We start from the raw sequence: 16,565 nt of genomic DNA, 5'->3' as shown, positions 1-16,565 counted from the left end.
GAAAAGGTGCATATGTACTGTGGAAATACTTCTTAAATGTAAATCTGTTTTTAGAGTTCGGCCATAACGTTAACAATAATGATACTTTTTTTTTTTTTTAAATCCGCTACACCTGTGTTCCAAGTACTCTGTGTAATCAAAATGCTCAACGAGCACCATGATACTAATCAAAGCAAAGCTTTCACTGGAGACTGGCTGCAAATGACTTCAATGTATTTAATAACACAGTGTAACGGTACTCTCTTCATCAGGGATGCAAGCTTGACAAAACTAAATGGATTAAAAATGTGCATATTTTCTTTCTGCAGGGTCTCTGTTGCAAACTAGAAGAAGTTCCATCTCTAAAAAGAGTCTCCTTGTCCACCTTCATGTACCAACAGTACACATTCTGCTACTCCCACTGACTGAAAACACAGCTTTTATTATTCATTTATCATCTATTTAATTATTGCTACAAACTGCAACTTCCACGTGAAAATCTTTTATTTTTTTGCTTGCAATACAGTTTTTTAAAGCTGGTCCCGGTAAGGTAATAAGGCATTACCCAATTAGCAAATAACACAATGAAGTGAGGACTAAAATACAGTAATACTCCACAGACAATGACATTACAGCAAGTATGTCATGCTCTTCCAAGCACCAGCTGTATATATGTGTGTGTATATATGAAATAATAAATAAATAAACCAAATAAACGCATGGTTTTAACTTATTGCTGTGGGGATTTTTTTTTTCTTTTCTTTATATTATTTATATTATAAAACAGAGCAACCTGCATATCAAGATCACTTCTCAATGGATGGAGTTCTGTGGTTTCATTATAAACAACACCCCTGTTAAAGAGAAAATATTGCCCTGTGAATGTTCAGAGTTGGGTGAGAAAGCAGGTTAGAAACTCCTTCGGCATGGATATTTTCTAATGTAAGCTACAGGGGCTACTGCTGCAGAAAAAGTGTCAACAATGGAACTCTGTTAAAATGTTATGGTTTGCACAAAACAGATGGGCAGGCTATTTAACCTTGGTGTGTGCCTTAACTATAGGTACAGAGAAACTCGTTTATAACAAACTCCCAGGAGACCCTGAAAACTGAGCCCCAGTTGAACAGTGACCTTGTTCTTGTTAGGTTACATTAACAGAAATACTTGTAGCACATTCCCATTTTTTTGTTAGTTTGTTTGTTTTTTAAATACTATTAAATACTATATGTTTCTAAACGAAACTGAAAAGTATTGTAGAAGTGATTAAAACAATACAGTTGTATCTATTCCCGTACAAATCTTGCATTTGTGCCAACAACCGAAATCACATATTATTAAACAACTATAATAATTCTGTCTTACAAACAGAAGCTTCTCTGTCCCCCAAAAATAGAGAAATATTGTGACAGAGCAGTCAGATCCTAAAGCAAAGCCATGTTATATCTCCACCTTGGGTGGCACTGATGGACAGGTTGAAGACAATATCCTTTTATGACCTTTTGTCTGTACCATTTCCTCCACATGACCTCTTGCCTATTAACATTGGTTTTACAAACATCTTCCTTTTTTCACTGTAGAAAAAAAAAACCAAAAAACAGCTTGCAAGATTTATTTCAATGACATGACGGCAAGTAACTGCATATGTTTTTTCTAGCTAATTAATCTTTAGGGTGTGCAGGGGAAAAAAAACATGCACAACATTACGTAATGGCCTGAAAGGTGATTTTACTGCTCGTTTGAAGCAGGCCACTGCAAAGCAAATATAATTCCCAAGCAGACTACACTCACTCTTCTTATACTTAATTTATTGTAAAATTATATGTTATGTAAATTCAAATTCCACTGTTTAGGCAAGACAGTTGGACGTACAGTAGGACCCATAAAGAGGTGAACAAAATAGTAGATAAATCATTTGAACATGGTTGAAACATAGTAATAAATACAAAATGTGAAATATCACAAATTCAAAAGGTCTAACCTTTTTTTTTTTTATATAGAGACTGCAGAAGCAGGCAAAAATATCCCCATGTATGAATGCTTGAAACAATGTTCTTAAATTCCTGTAGCAACATGTATAAAGTGAACCCACGTGATAAACACAGTGTATTTCCATGGAATAAGGCATCACTGTTTTTTTTAAGCTATATTAAGCTATATTACTGTATTTCTATCAATACTCTGCTGTGAAAACCAAGTGTGGTTATCCAAAATCAAATGAAACTGGAGGTAAAGGTTAAAAATACCACTGGGGTCGACCTCCCAGGCATACGTTTATTAAATAAAGACAAAGAAACTGTGCTGACAAAGAAAGATGTGTGCCAAAACCACTTTCCGGGAGGGCAGTAAATCAACTTCAGATCTTAACAGAAACGTGCTCTCCGGCTCTGTTTACAGAGAGAAACCCTCGGTAGCTCATGTGTCAGACACAGCATATGGTGCACACTCTGAGATCAAAACAAAACCGTTGTCTGCTGTTCCATTTAATATGTTCATACGAACAGTAAAACTACTCTAACTGAAAACATCCCACATTCTAAAAACCACAAGGAAACAATGCATTTTAGAATGCTTTCATCATAATATCCAAACACAGTTGAAAGACTACCAACATTTACAAACAAGTTAGTGTTTTTTTTTCTTTTTTAAATAATATTTTTTGTATTCATTTTATTTGAGAAAGGTTAGACTATTGTTATTTTCCTTAAAAAAATTAAAAAATAAATAAATAGTAATCATGGAATTTTATAATTCTTGATTTATACTATAAAATATTATATTTGAATACAAAACACACACACACACACACACACACACACACACACACACACACGCACACGCACCCCAGTGGAGCTGTGCAAGTGATCTCAGAGCAGTGCACCCAAGCTGAGAGGGAATCAGCGTTGCTTCTTCAGTCTACCAGGAAGATTTTTTTTTAGGAATGACCTGGGTGGTATCAGATGCCTGAGATTGTTATGACAGTCACAGCAGTTCACAGGCACGGAGCTCAACTTGAACTTGACCACTCTACTGAAAGCAACACCAACAGCAAAGAATAATAATAAAAGTGATGAAAAACTGCAGATAATAATAAAAATAAAAGGCAAACCATTATTTATTGATTTATTTATTTTAAATCTAAGAGAAGCATCTAAAAAATAATAAAAATAATTGGACACACATGTTTTTGTTTTTCTTTTAATTATTACCCGCAATTTGTTTTATTTCCTTTTTTTTAAAAGATATTTGTTACAGACATATTGTAAAATGAAAAAATGATTCTATTTACTAACGCAGGGTTGTATAAACAATCTCCATTACTGCAATACATTTCATCTGTCTGTTTTCTTTATGGCACTAAAGAAAGTCATTTAAATAAGTCATTTAAGGCCAGCTATTTGGCCTTTTAAACCTGGCTCATCTTATAAGAAAACGGTGTGCAGTCTTTGCTGAAGGGCAGCACAGGCGGAAAAGCATGTCACTGCATTCTCATCATTGTACAACACACAAAGAAAATACTGAGACACTCAGAATAGATAGAATTACATTGACTACACAATAATATTACGCTACAGTGTTATTGCCATTTAATTGAACAAAATCCTCCTTCACCAGCTGCTAAATGCAAGATGCAGCCTAGGCAGATGAATCTGCAGTTCTATTAGACTAGTGACATTACCAGCCAAACCAGAGAAACAGTTGCACGCCCTTTACGCTAGGATAGCAAACTGAAACTAAAATAAAACCTCTGTATAATATTACATGTGGACGTCTAAATTGAGCTTGTTTATTTTGGTCCGCATCTGTTCCACTGGTATGCTCCAGTAATAGCAAAAACAATCCCAGCGGGATCATCTAAAACTGTATTCAAATCCCCCCGTAAAACTTTAAAGAAAAAACAAAACACATTCTATATATATATATATATATATATATATATATATATATATATATATCAAATAGAGCATGAGGTGCTGCAGACTTTCAATGATTAATTGTATGTAAACCTTCCCTCCAGTAACACTATACTTTCACACACAGGCACCTGCTGCTCCAGAAGCAGCTCTGCCAAGTTGATTCTGTGTTTCGTATCGTTTCCATGGCAAAGGTCAGTGTGTGCGCAAGTAAAACTACAGCTCAGAGGTCAAAGACTGAAGGTCATTACAGGATATGCAGAAATCAGGACAACCCCGACAATTTTCAGTTCCTGTTACTGTAGCAGCACCTGCAGCTTCAGTAAACAAATATATTTAGATTTACAACAGACATAACACTACTTCTATCATTGTGTATTTCTCTTCCCTATTTTCAACAGAATGATATTTATCATATAGTCCATCTACCCATATATATATATCCTCTATCTATCTATCTATCCTGGGACACTATCACCCTTCATGTAAATGTGCTTTATTTTGCTCTTATCAGCCCCTATTTTACTGCATTTAATCCTGTACTTCAGAATACTGTAATCTGCCAAGTTTTTAACCTGTAGTACTTTGTATTTAATCACATCCTGATGTAACTTTCACTATTTAATCATATCCTGATGTAACTATCACTATTACCTGCTGTATTATTGAATTGTGGTTTGTCAAACTTGTACTTTACTTGAACAAAAGTTATTGTATTTCTTGCTCTTATTGTATTACTTGTATTGTAACGCTTGAAATGTTTTTGCTTACGATTGTAAGTCGCCCTGGATAAGGGCGTCTGCTAAGAAATAAATAATAATAATAATAATAATAATAATAATAATAATAATAATAATAATAATAATAATAATAATAATAATAATCTATCTAGCTATCTATCTAGCTATCTAGCTATCTAGCTATCTATCTATCTAATAAACACACACACACACACACACACACACACACACAGAGTTTCACTTTCATACCTCTCCTCCTCACAAATAAGCATGAAAACAGTGAAACCACATGCGGCCAGTATCTATTCATTTTATACTTCATTTTTCAATCAATGGGAAGTTTACCATCTGGCAAGACAGCTCATATCATTAGCTACATTCCAACCTTTGTGCTAAAAAAAAACATTTATATGCAGACAAAGTTAATTGTTTCTTTTCTGTATATATCTTAACTTCAGAACTGTGAATGGTAAGAAAACCAAACAACTATATCTGAATGAGCAACATACAAAAAAGACACCGACTTCACAGTACTACAGTACTGAAGTGTTTCAGCTTTAAACCCGATGCTGAGTTTAGAAAGCATCTTGCACCTGGTTGTACTGGCTCCCCAGCAAGGCATGTCATCGAGACGCTAGGGTTCTCTTTGTGTTAGAAAACACAATAAGCTGATTAAATGCACACAGGCCAGGAGATGCCAAACTGGTTGTGGGCTTTCAAGTCTCCTAGCAACAGGTATGATGAATAGTCTACAGATCTAATGTGAATAAACCTACTTGCTACACACATAAAATGTATTTAATTGAAAAAGATAAACCAGTTCAGTTATGTTCAAAATGTATCAATTAATAATAATCTACCTGTAAACCATCAAATCATATGCAGGGCTATTAGCTTTTGTATTTTTGAGTTTTAATCAAAAAGGCAGAACACATTTTCGACTCTCAGACAAGCAAGTCACGATGAATCAGCTATGCTAAATATTTAGTACACATTAATGTCAAGTGTAAACATGTTCCACAAACAAGCCCCCTGCCCCACTAGCTGGGTTTTAATACGCCCATTACTAAAGTTACAAAACTAGACAAACAACTCAGAAATTGAACTGGGTTCATTATACTAAAATGCTTTGAAAATAAAGGACTGCTTTATGAGACAATGTTCTAAGAAACAAGAATCCCATTAACGATAACAAAGCGAGAATCTATAAATTATTCTTACATATTAAAGGGCAATGCTACAGTATTAATTATTAATGATGGCTTTCACCACCCCAGGGTACGCAATGTGTAGAGTGGTACAGAAGTTTGTTTGTTGCATGTTCTGCATCGTTGTGGTTTGCAGTCTTAGCAGCATTTTCATCTCCAGGATAAACCACATAAGGAACCTCTTTGAGCTGATTCGTACTGGTTTTATACCTATCAGCTGGTGAGCTATGGAACCAGATTTAAAAAACAGATTTACCCAAAAGTATCCTAAAAGTAATCATTTAATATCAGTCTGTCACACTATCTGACAGGTGGCTCTATTAACAAAGCTTTCACTCATGGGTTAATAAGGATTTCTTTCTGTTTCGATGGTTAAAATTATGTTCTGTATGCTTGAAACATTAAAGAAACCAAGGTAAACCAATTCTTAAGGGAATACATCTGATGGGAATTTGCCTACTACTCTCCATAAGAAGCTCAATTTTCTTCTTCCTTAAGCAGCCTAATGAGCAACAAAGAACAATTACTGTCAAGAGATGAGGTTGTTACAGACCTGTCAACTACCAGAGAGAAAAAAAGACTAAGCTTTTCCACAAAGAAATTACAAGAAAGTATACGCTTTAAAAGAATACACAAAAAGCTGTACAATTAAAATGTTCAAAACAAAGTAAAATAATGAAAAGCAGACAATGATCAGCAACCTTGATGGCTTTTTGCATTTCCAAATTTTACTTCCAAGTACTGTACTTCGGCACGCTGCAGGAATGCTACATTCATTTTTGATAGGAAAACCAATAATTTAGAAGTTCAGGTTAGAGGAGACTGTGGTCCGTTCCGATGTGAACCCCTAACCAACTCCTTAACAAGTACCCCAATTAATCTGATCCAAAAGGAGAAGATATCTGTTGGAATTGGAAAAGGACAGGAGCCAAGTTTAGAAATCACAACTGAGAATTATCCAAGAAAGAGGACTTACTAGACTACTACATTAACCCATTCAGGTGTCCACATAACCTCACAAGTATAAAGATTATGAAAGCTTGACCTTGTTGGCGCACCTGATCTGTCAGATAAGTACCCATTCACTGAAACAAGAAATGTTCTAGATTAAAAGCACAGAGAAAAGGTGTGGAAGTGAGGACTGACCTGTATCAGAGTCCCACAGCTGCAAGTGAATATCTAAATTATGCATCTACAAACCCACATTAGCTTAAAAAAAAAGTTTACACAATATAGGCTAGAAGGAGTTACTCATTAGCTGCAAGTAATTTTAGGATAAAGATCTAGGGAAATTAGTTCACAAATTTTCTAAATGTAGAAAACCATACAAGTACCTTTAAAATGCTAAACAGAACTAATAATAAAGTGAATGACAAGGAATGGTGATCAGCAATATAATAAAAAATGAGAGAAACGTGAGAATTGGTCATTTGAAAAACACTTCCAGTTAATAGACTGCCGTTTAACTGCCCTATAATTGCAGTTAGTATTACAATAATCTCAATTTGCAGTCACAATTGCAGTTATAGAGCAACTAACTACAAACTGTTGCTTTTTCACACGGGTACGGCTGGATTGTCCTGTAAACTGAATTACATTGCTTAGACTTTGTTTTTTTACTAATAAATCAAATCTATCAGTACATTGCAGTTTTCTTTGTACATATAAAAGCCAAATAGTGCTGTATCTATCATGTGTTATGTTAATTCAGGGTGTTCAGTGCATATGTGCAGTAACACACCAGAGATTCCACCCTTAATTAGGGACTGCAGGGATGGAATGGTACCATGCTCTAACAAAAGGCAACCATCGTCAGAGACACATTCAATATTTACCATCTATTTGCAAGGATCTCCCAAGCTTCTCACTGAAATATAAGAATGTGACTGAAAACTTACCTGTCCATGATATTAGTTAACTATGTAAATGTATGTACCGATGGTATTGCACAAGGCAAGCAGAAGTCAACCAAGATAATTGGTCCACCATGTAAAAGCCCTGTGAAAGGGGGAAGATGCAAGGCAACCACTCCACCCAACAATTGCTTTAAAGATTTTTGTACAACATACGTCAACAAGTATCATTCAAGATCATGGTAAGCTGTAGGCACCCAACTGGCATGTAAGCAACAGTGTCAACTGGCTTCAATGAACCCACATTCATTTTGTATCCTCTTCAAAACACAGGTACAATCAGTCTGCACACTTATTACACGTCAAGAAGATAACTTTGTTACGTGACATTAATGTAGGTATTTCCATAGCTTGGTTATCAATCTAATCACATGTGCCGAGTACATGTAGTACATGTAGTGTAGTGAAGTGCATCCATGCCTTTACAGGTGCCTTACCTTTACTACCGGGTGCCCTCCGGAAGCTGCCTTTATCGCTCCTCGGCTTCCTTCCGTTTCATAGTGTGCTCTGTGATGAGCTTTGGGATGAACCTCAACCTTCAACTCATACTGACCGAACTGGTTTGGTAAAGGCCAATCTAATGGTGGCAATGAGGATGTGCTGTAACCACAAAGATAAATAAATACGTAAATAAATAAACAATTACCACTAAAACTTTGTAAAACAGTGAGGTCTCTTAAAATATTATAAGATTAAACACATACAGTATGGTGGTAATAATAATAATAATAATAATAATAATAATTTCTTAACAAAAATACAATGATGGTAGGAAATAGTATTAGGAGTCAGATTTTGAGACACAAGTAAGAGTCTCATAAGGCATGTTTTAAAAAAAAAAAAAAAAAAACTAGCTTTCCTACCCTAGTGTTCAAATTCACAAATCACACCTTTACTGCTTGGTGTGGATTTACTAATCCACATAGGAACTTAGGAGCCCTGGAGGCCAGGACAATATATGCCATCAAATGTACCAATCCGTACTGACTGCAATACTGACTTTGTGATGTTAGTAGCTGTCATAGGCCTGGGCTAAGCCAGCAACTAAATACACTTATTTCACCCAGACCTGAAGTTCACTGTGATTAAATCTCGAGGTGAAAGGCTCCACACCCCAATGCCACTCTACGACTCACAAGCACCTCAATCCTAAGAAAATCATCAATACTAAGAATACGTAACACAACAACTTTGCCCAGTGTTAAATTAAAAAAGGCTGGGCATTTCATATTTGTACAAGACTATTAAAAACAATCCAAAGCACTTTTTGAAGTGTAGTGATTTACGGGAAAGGCAAATCATTTCTGAATATCTCTATGCAATTTCCCTGAACCACTGTACACTACATTCCTTGTATTATTCTTGAGTTTCTTGCTTTTCAAATGCTTTATTTATTAAAAGTCTACATTTGTGTTTGAACAGCTGCATTCTAGAAAATAATGACTTGCTGGAGAGCACTTTAAACAGTTTCCTGATGAATTACTAGCACATTCTGCTTAATTTGTACCCGACATTAAACAGTACAAATAAAAAAAAAACATGCCAATGGCATTACATTTTCCAACATTTGGCATCCAAAAAGTACAGGTGTTTGTGAGCTATTCACAGTTACAGTATCATTCAGCTCCCCTCCCTGCTGTAGCAGCAATATGTCACAGGAAAAATAGGTCCATTATAGGTTTACATACATGTAAAAAAAAAATCTATGAATCCAAACTAAATGCTTTAGCGTCCGTTAGTTACAATTCTATACATATTCTAGTTTTGAGCAAAATGTTAAAGTATGTGAGCAGAAGGAATTCCTAATTAAATATTAGCTTAATAAGGCAATCTTATTTTCATAGCTCCATGGGCTGTAACAGAGCTTGTAGATGACTTCCATAACCAACTACTCCTGCAGTAGTGATAGAAAGTGGTTTCCAATATATTTTAGTATGCATTTCAAAACAATTGTAGGACACTGCAGCTTTAAGTTAGTGTTTTTATATGAGCCCATGCTGCTATAATAAAGTCCTTTGTAGTGTATACACTATCTGATCTGATTATGGCATTAAAGTCAAAGCAGTCAATTCAATCTAAAGTGTATGTTGACGTAAAGGGCATTGTAGGAAAAAAAGTGGCATATCATACTCTTATGGAAATCCTTTCAGAGTTGCTCCAGGGAAGAAGTGTAACTAAATTCAGCTGCATGCATGCATTCATGCAACACCTTAAAAGGCTGCTCTTGTCTTTTATTATGTGGTTTTCCTATACTCAAGGAAGGGAAACATTATCATTTTACAGTGTGTCAGCAGACTTGCCTGTATTCAGAATTGAAATTACACATGCTATTTTACAGTATACTACTAAAGTGGTCTGCAGGTTAGAGTGGTATTACCCTTTCCTAGACATGTAACATTGACATTGTATACTTATGATGCACACAGAGACATTTCAGAGACCCTGAACACATGTGTACTTTAAGCCACCGCTTATAAATATTTAGCTCCTGGTTGAAACAAATATTTGGCCGGCTGATTGTAAACAATAGCCATTAATTTTCTGTTAGAGGAACTAAATCGCTTGTTAGAGTGTAGTGGCTCATGTAATTGTGATGACTAACTGGCAGTACAGGACAAAACATCCTAGTAAAACAGGCATCTCTGGCACGCTTACCATGTTCACTGATTTTGTTTTAGTTCTGATTACATTTCTTATTTATTTTACATGCTGTATAAACTGCATATTATCAATTTGATGTCATGGGTTATATGCATTTTTAAAACAGTCAAATTCATCAGTTTTAAGTAAACACTGACTGGCACTTGGAAGTGCATATTGATGTTGCTGTACAACTAGATTAAATGGATACTGTTCAGAGTGGTAATCCAGCATTGTCATGTCCTGTATGCAGAATCACATGGTACTCATTTTGCAATTTCCTAATCTTTTAATTTTAAAGATGCTGACTCGGCATGAATATCTTTTTTTAAGTCTCTTTTCTGTTTTAACAGCCAGCCAGTCACAAGTTGTAGCCAGTTATAGATATGTTTCATGAAAAGAGAATAGATCACTGTTTTTTTTTTGGGGGGGGGGGCTTGTATAACAATTAATGAAGCATACAGTCAGAGGATAAATGACAACTGGAAATGTAAGAATATCAGACCCTGCATTAATGTCTTGTCACATTTGGAATCCCATTGAACAAAAAGTACAACTAATATATTTCATTAATGAACTTGTCCACCTTTGAAAGATAGTCACTTACTTAATTAGTTGCCCTCCTTTTTTTGTAAAATAGCATCTGACATTAAAAAAACACTGCTGTTTTTAGAATGTATTATGTAAGAATTGTATTATTCATTTTCTGATTTTCTGGCTCTATATAGTTAAAGCAATGAGACAATAAAAATGAATACTGTAAAAAGCAAATTATACAGTAATTAAAGCTGCATTCTTCCTTTACAATCAAAAATACTAACAGAAATGAACCTGCACAGTGTAACGTCTTATAGAATGTATGATTGAGGGTGTTTGTTATGGGTGAAAATTTTAGCTAAGGATTAGTTAGTACCCTTAGAAGCTGGAAATCTGGCATCTTGCATCTGTTCTTGCTGCAGGCTGAAAAAAAGAATACATTTATACGAAGTACAAACAAGTACGTACCGAAAGATGGGAGTATGGCCTGGTTTTGGTTTGTTCCAAGTGAAGTGTGACGGAACAGAAAGAAACTGTTCCCCAGGCCCGTCTTTCTTCAGTAGATGCTGAGCATCATCTACTGGGGACCCTAGGGACGGTGACATGTTTCCAGGATCATCCAGACATTGCTCCACTTTCCCGGACAGTGTGGCAGTCTGGTCCTGAGAGGTCTTCCTGGTTTTGGAGGGGATGTCTGCCTCAGAAGGGCAGCACTGAAATGGCGCTATTCCAGGGCTATGGCCCTGTCCGCTGTGAAGAGATGTATTGCTTATCCAAGTATCTTCTGTCACGCTGCCTCTGGGTGAGTGTCCTGGGGAGGGACTCGGGGAGTGGTGGGGAGAGAGAGAGCCAGGGTAGCAGATGTCAGCACTGGAGTGCCGCCTTTTGCCACAGGGGGAAGTTGGCCTTGAGGATGGTCTTGAAGGTGGCCTAGGGCTCAACCAGTTTTCATCAGTGATACTGGTTCTAGGCGAATGGCCTGGAGATTGCATCGGAGACAAAGAATGACCAAACCCATAGGTTGGCTGCCAGGACTCGTCTCCCACGCAGCCCCTTGGTGATCCACCCGGAGAGGCCAAGGGAGACCCGATATTAAACCTGGCAGCAGCTTCATTGAGCTCAGAGTCTACGTCATCGTACACGTGAGAGAATGACTCGCATGAGGAAGCGTCCGAGAACCAGCTCCTGGAAGAAATACTGCTAGCGGGACTAGGACTTAAGGAGGAATCCCTGTAAGAATGATCAAGAGGAAGATAAAGGTGGTCCCTTGATAAAGGTCTTTCATGGTAATCATTATCTGAACCACCTGCTTGTAGCTCGCCATCGTTTGCCTCTATTCCATGGTGACAATTTGGGGAGATGGAGGTTATCTGAATACTAGGGCACTCAAAGGCTTTGGGACCGCCCATTGGACTGTATCTGGATTCTTGGATATCACAAGACCCCTCATAGTTCTTGTGCGCCTGTAGCCTAGGTGGAGGTGAAATGATGGGAGAGTGTGACTGCATTCCATGGCGAGGGATGCCTATGGGCTGGTGGACAACAGACTGAGACTGGTCACCGTTAAAGATGTAAAATGATGCACAGTCATCTGGTTCTAGATCTGAAAAAGGAAGAAATGAATAAATAGATAGATATATATATTAGATTATATATATATATATATATATATATATATATATATATATATATATATATATATATACACACATAGATTATATATTATATATATATATATATATTATACACATACATACATATATACATATATATATATATATATATATTATATATATATATATATATATATACTTAATTAAAAACAAGGAGGAAAGAATTATATGTACTATGATTATGCAACACCTAAAAGTACTAGCTGAATAAAAGGATCTGAAATGTGACTGAACCTACTTAAAGTCACTTCTTAAATACATCTTGATTATCTGAAGCAGTAACATATTCAAAGCATCCTTCGTTATCCAAAACACCTAATTATCTAAAATTATTAAGTGTGCACTGTACTGGGTCTGTATACTGATGCCTCTTTCGTACATAGAAAGGGCATGTACAGTAGCCAATGGTGTATAAACCTTAGAAGCAGAATTTGCAAATCTTCCATTAAAAAATATATAAAAATCAAGCATATTACAAAACAGGCATCGGCTACTCAAACCATTATGCATTAATGGTAGATTTTAAACCTGTATCGGGTTAAAACAGTTATTAAATTACAGGGCGCTACTGCACATAGAACTCAAATCTGAATTTCAGTGTCTGTCTTACATCATTATTTGTTTACTTTGCATAGTAGAAATAGCTCCTTCCAAGGATTAAATAAACTTTAACCTTACAGATGCCATCTGTTTAACAGAGCTGGCAGTACTGAGAGATATGCAAGAGAGAAACAAATACTTTTACAACAGTGTGGTGGGAAAAGCTGCAGTCGAGACAGTCTTAAATTACTGTCTAAAACTAAAATAGGGCATGTTTCTTCAACTAACCTACTGTACTGTAACAATCACTTTCATAATAAACTTCTATTCGTCAAAACAGCTACTATTCACTAATCTGCAAGCAGCTCGATAATTCTTTTTATTAAAAAAAAAAAGCTTTTACAGCTCGTTGTCATTGTACTTTAAAAGTAAGTATCAATCCAACGTCAAGTAAAATGATAAGAAAGATGAAGGCAAATAATACAACATTTATCTTGTTCATTCATTAGTAAAGTATTAAGTAAGCCTTTCATGGATAAAGGTCACTATTAGCAAACAGGCCGTAACAATTACCTGTGTGTCTGTTCAACTGTAACCACAATGAATGTCTTACTATTGTAAAATATTACCATTATATTATTCAGATAAGGTTACAGTAAGGTACAGTAGAACTTTGGAGGAGAGGACTCATTCAAACTCTGGGACAACCGATGAACAACAGTACTGAGGAAACAAATTCACACAACTGTGTCTGCTAGTAACTGTCAACACCACATTGGTGCTGTGCTATAAATAACAAGGCTTAAAAAGGCAGCCGCCCACATAATGTCCTGCACATGGCCTGCACAAGGGTGAAAAAGGAGACCAGAATTAAAACAGTATTGATTTTTAGAGGTTACTGATAAAGTTAAATTATGGAGTGAGTGATACATTTCTTCACTATCAGCAGGTACGCAAACTAAACTGCTGGTTGAACTTCGGGCCAAAACACACACAACTATACATGAACTGTAAACACTGAATTTACAAATATACATGGTTACAAAGGCTATGCAATACTACCGTCAACTTTGTTACCCAACATCAATTGGACTGAAAATCTTGTATACGTTATTCAGACATTCGGTAACCGCTTTATTATTTGACCATATTAAATGGTACAATCCAGTACTGTACTTCAGCATATTTAGCATCTAAAGATATGCATTTGTATCCTTAAATGCCAGCACACTAAAGAATATTGCAGTGTCCAGTTCTTATTTAAATAAATTGGAGGAACCCAAAACAATAAGCCTGTTTAACAGTTAAAATACTTCATCAGTTCTGCTTTAGTAAATAGGTTTGTACCTATATCTAAAAGGTGAAACTTAAATGGATGATATATAGTTTACAGAATAACGTCCAAAAGGATCAGTTACTGTATGTAAAAACTAGAAACAATTCCCCGATTTTTAAAAAAGAAACAGAATTAGCCTAATGAGTGATTCATTCACCCATATCTGCAACCTATTTATTATTTAAATGCATGTTTGAAAAGTGAAAAGGCTGCATCACACACTTCACTGTGGCTCCCAGAAACACTTACCGATGCAAATCTGAAGCCAAAAATCTAGGCCGATTTAAAAAGCTCTTTAAATGGATACATTTTGTCTCAACAACAGAAACACTTATATATCCCATGAGCTCTGTCCACTTCACTCTATTTGTAACTTACAGTTTAATGAATTACTGTACTGCTTGCCAATGATCCAATATATTGCCTGCATTAACAAGCCACTTTAATTAAACCTTACAAACAGAACAATTTGCTGTTGTTTCTCAAAGGTTTAAATGGTATTATTTTGTCAGACATGCTCCAGTTTCCCAAAAAACAGTTTCCCAACAAACACCCTTATAAATTCGTTGCCCAATTTAGCAAATTAAAAAGTGAGGACAGGGGCAGCCAAATCAGAGCATGCAGTAGAAACACACTCAGAACGCCCTTTAATATAAAACATCCTTTAACTACTGCAATCACATTTCCAATGTCAACGACAATTCTTTTAAAGAAGGGGTTGCTGTTGAGGTTGTTTTGCAAAGTTAAGGTTGATGTCATCTGAAGTCTTAAGACCATGATTTCACCTCCAACCCATCCCCCGATCCCCTCAACCAGTTTAGCCCGATATTTAAAACTTGCTTTGAGTTTCAACCCTACAGCCAAGTGGGAAAACACCCTGGCAAAGACCGAAGTGGACACCTGCTCAGTGGGGAGTATATGTCACCCCACATGCTGAGAATGTAACTCAGCTGGCTATCACAGTCCAGGTCTGGTCAGCGAGGTTGGTCTGAAGTTCAACTCTATACTTAGAAATAATGTTAAACAGTTTTAAACTGTTAAATCAAAATGATTTAAAATAATAATAATAATAATAATAATAATAATAATAATAATAATAATAATAATAATAATACTGTACTTATTAAACATGATAATAATCTTGTCTCAAAGAAAAGTCATCATGCCCATCACGGTTTGAAGACCTAATCAGAGGCGTCATTAATGACTGAAGTATCCACACAGCTGACAACATATTTATTTAAAATGAAGAACTTTAATAGGATTTGCTGTTCTTAAGCTAATAACAGTTTGAAATCGTTAAATGGGTAGCCATATGCAATACCTAAGACCTTAGAACGGCATGCTGGTTTGAATATAAGCAAAGGGTTTCTCTCTTTAAACAGGTTCTAGTTGCAAAGTAAAGCTGCTTGGCCTGATGATACAGGCTTTGCATGAAGTGTTTCTAACTTTAAAGTCATAAGGAGCTACTTACTACAGCTACTGTACTACATCTGCAAAACAGGGTCAGCCCAACAACTAATTCACAAAATAAAACCCACTCTATTTAAAAACAGAACACAATCTGGATAACATTCACTTTATTATTCACAGTATTTGCTCCAGTGCAAAGTTGTTTTTTAGGTTAATTTACATTTCTCTGACGACACTCACTTTGGAGGGTGCATACTAGATTTACAGCATTACTAGCTTTTTCCTTTTTATAAGAAACTGGTGTTTTGCCCTGGAGTTAATACTTTGTGAACTTGTCCCAATGACTAAGCCATAGTTTAAAGAGAAACAGCGTGCTGTATACCCAACCTCTTCATTGTTTTTAACCTACTGTAGTTGGTATAAACCCTGCTTAAAAGTAGGGAAATGGCTCAAGATTAGTATTGCTTTAGCCTAAAATGGTTTCCAAAGCGATGAGTAACTTCGAAGTCAGGAAACATTTCTTAAATGAGCCATCTGATTACTGGGGCCAATTTGAGACTTGTGGTTTTCATGTTACATCTGAAATCCCATTTACCATTTTTGGTGCAAGAGAGGGACTCATTATTTAGGCAGATTTGAGATTGGGTGTCCACGTTACATATATCATCCCATTTA

General features: G+C 35.9%; 1 protein-coding gene across 2 annotated transcripts in view; it reads right to left on the bottom strand.

Moving 5' to 3' along the window:
- The window catches only part of LOC117424146 (nuclear factor of activated T-cells, cytoplasmic 3-like), a 54,443-nt gene that overhangs the window by 23,826 nt on the left and 14,052 nt on the right, over window positions 1-16,565 (bottom strand). For both annotated transcript variants that reach the window (XM_034040258.3, XM_034040259.3), the window contains exons 2-3: window positions 11,397-12,531; window positions 8,189-8,351 (exon numbers count right to left, since the gene is read on the bottom strand). In XM_034040258.3, coding sequence (XP_033896149.1) covers window positions 8,189-8,351; window positions 11,397-12,531 — 1,298 coding nt within the window. The remainder of the gene's footprint in view (window positions 1-8,188; window positions 8,352-11,396; window positions 12,532-16,565) is intronic.

This window comes from Acipenser ruthenus, chromosome 19 (genome assembly GCF_902713425.1).
Source record: "Acipenser ruthenus chromosome 19, fAciRut3.2 maternal haplotype, whole genome shotgun sequence".
Classification (NCBI taxonomy): Eukaryota; Metazoa; Chordata; class Actinopteri; order Acipenseriformes; family Acipenseridae; genus Acipenser; species Acipenser ruthenus.
The sequence above is the reverse complement of the archived record's forward strand: the minus strand, read 5'-3'. Positions and strand labels throughout refer to the sequence as shown.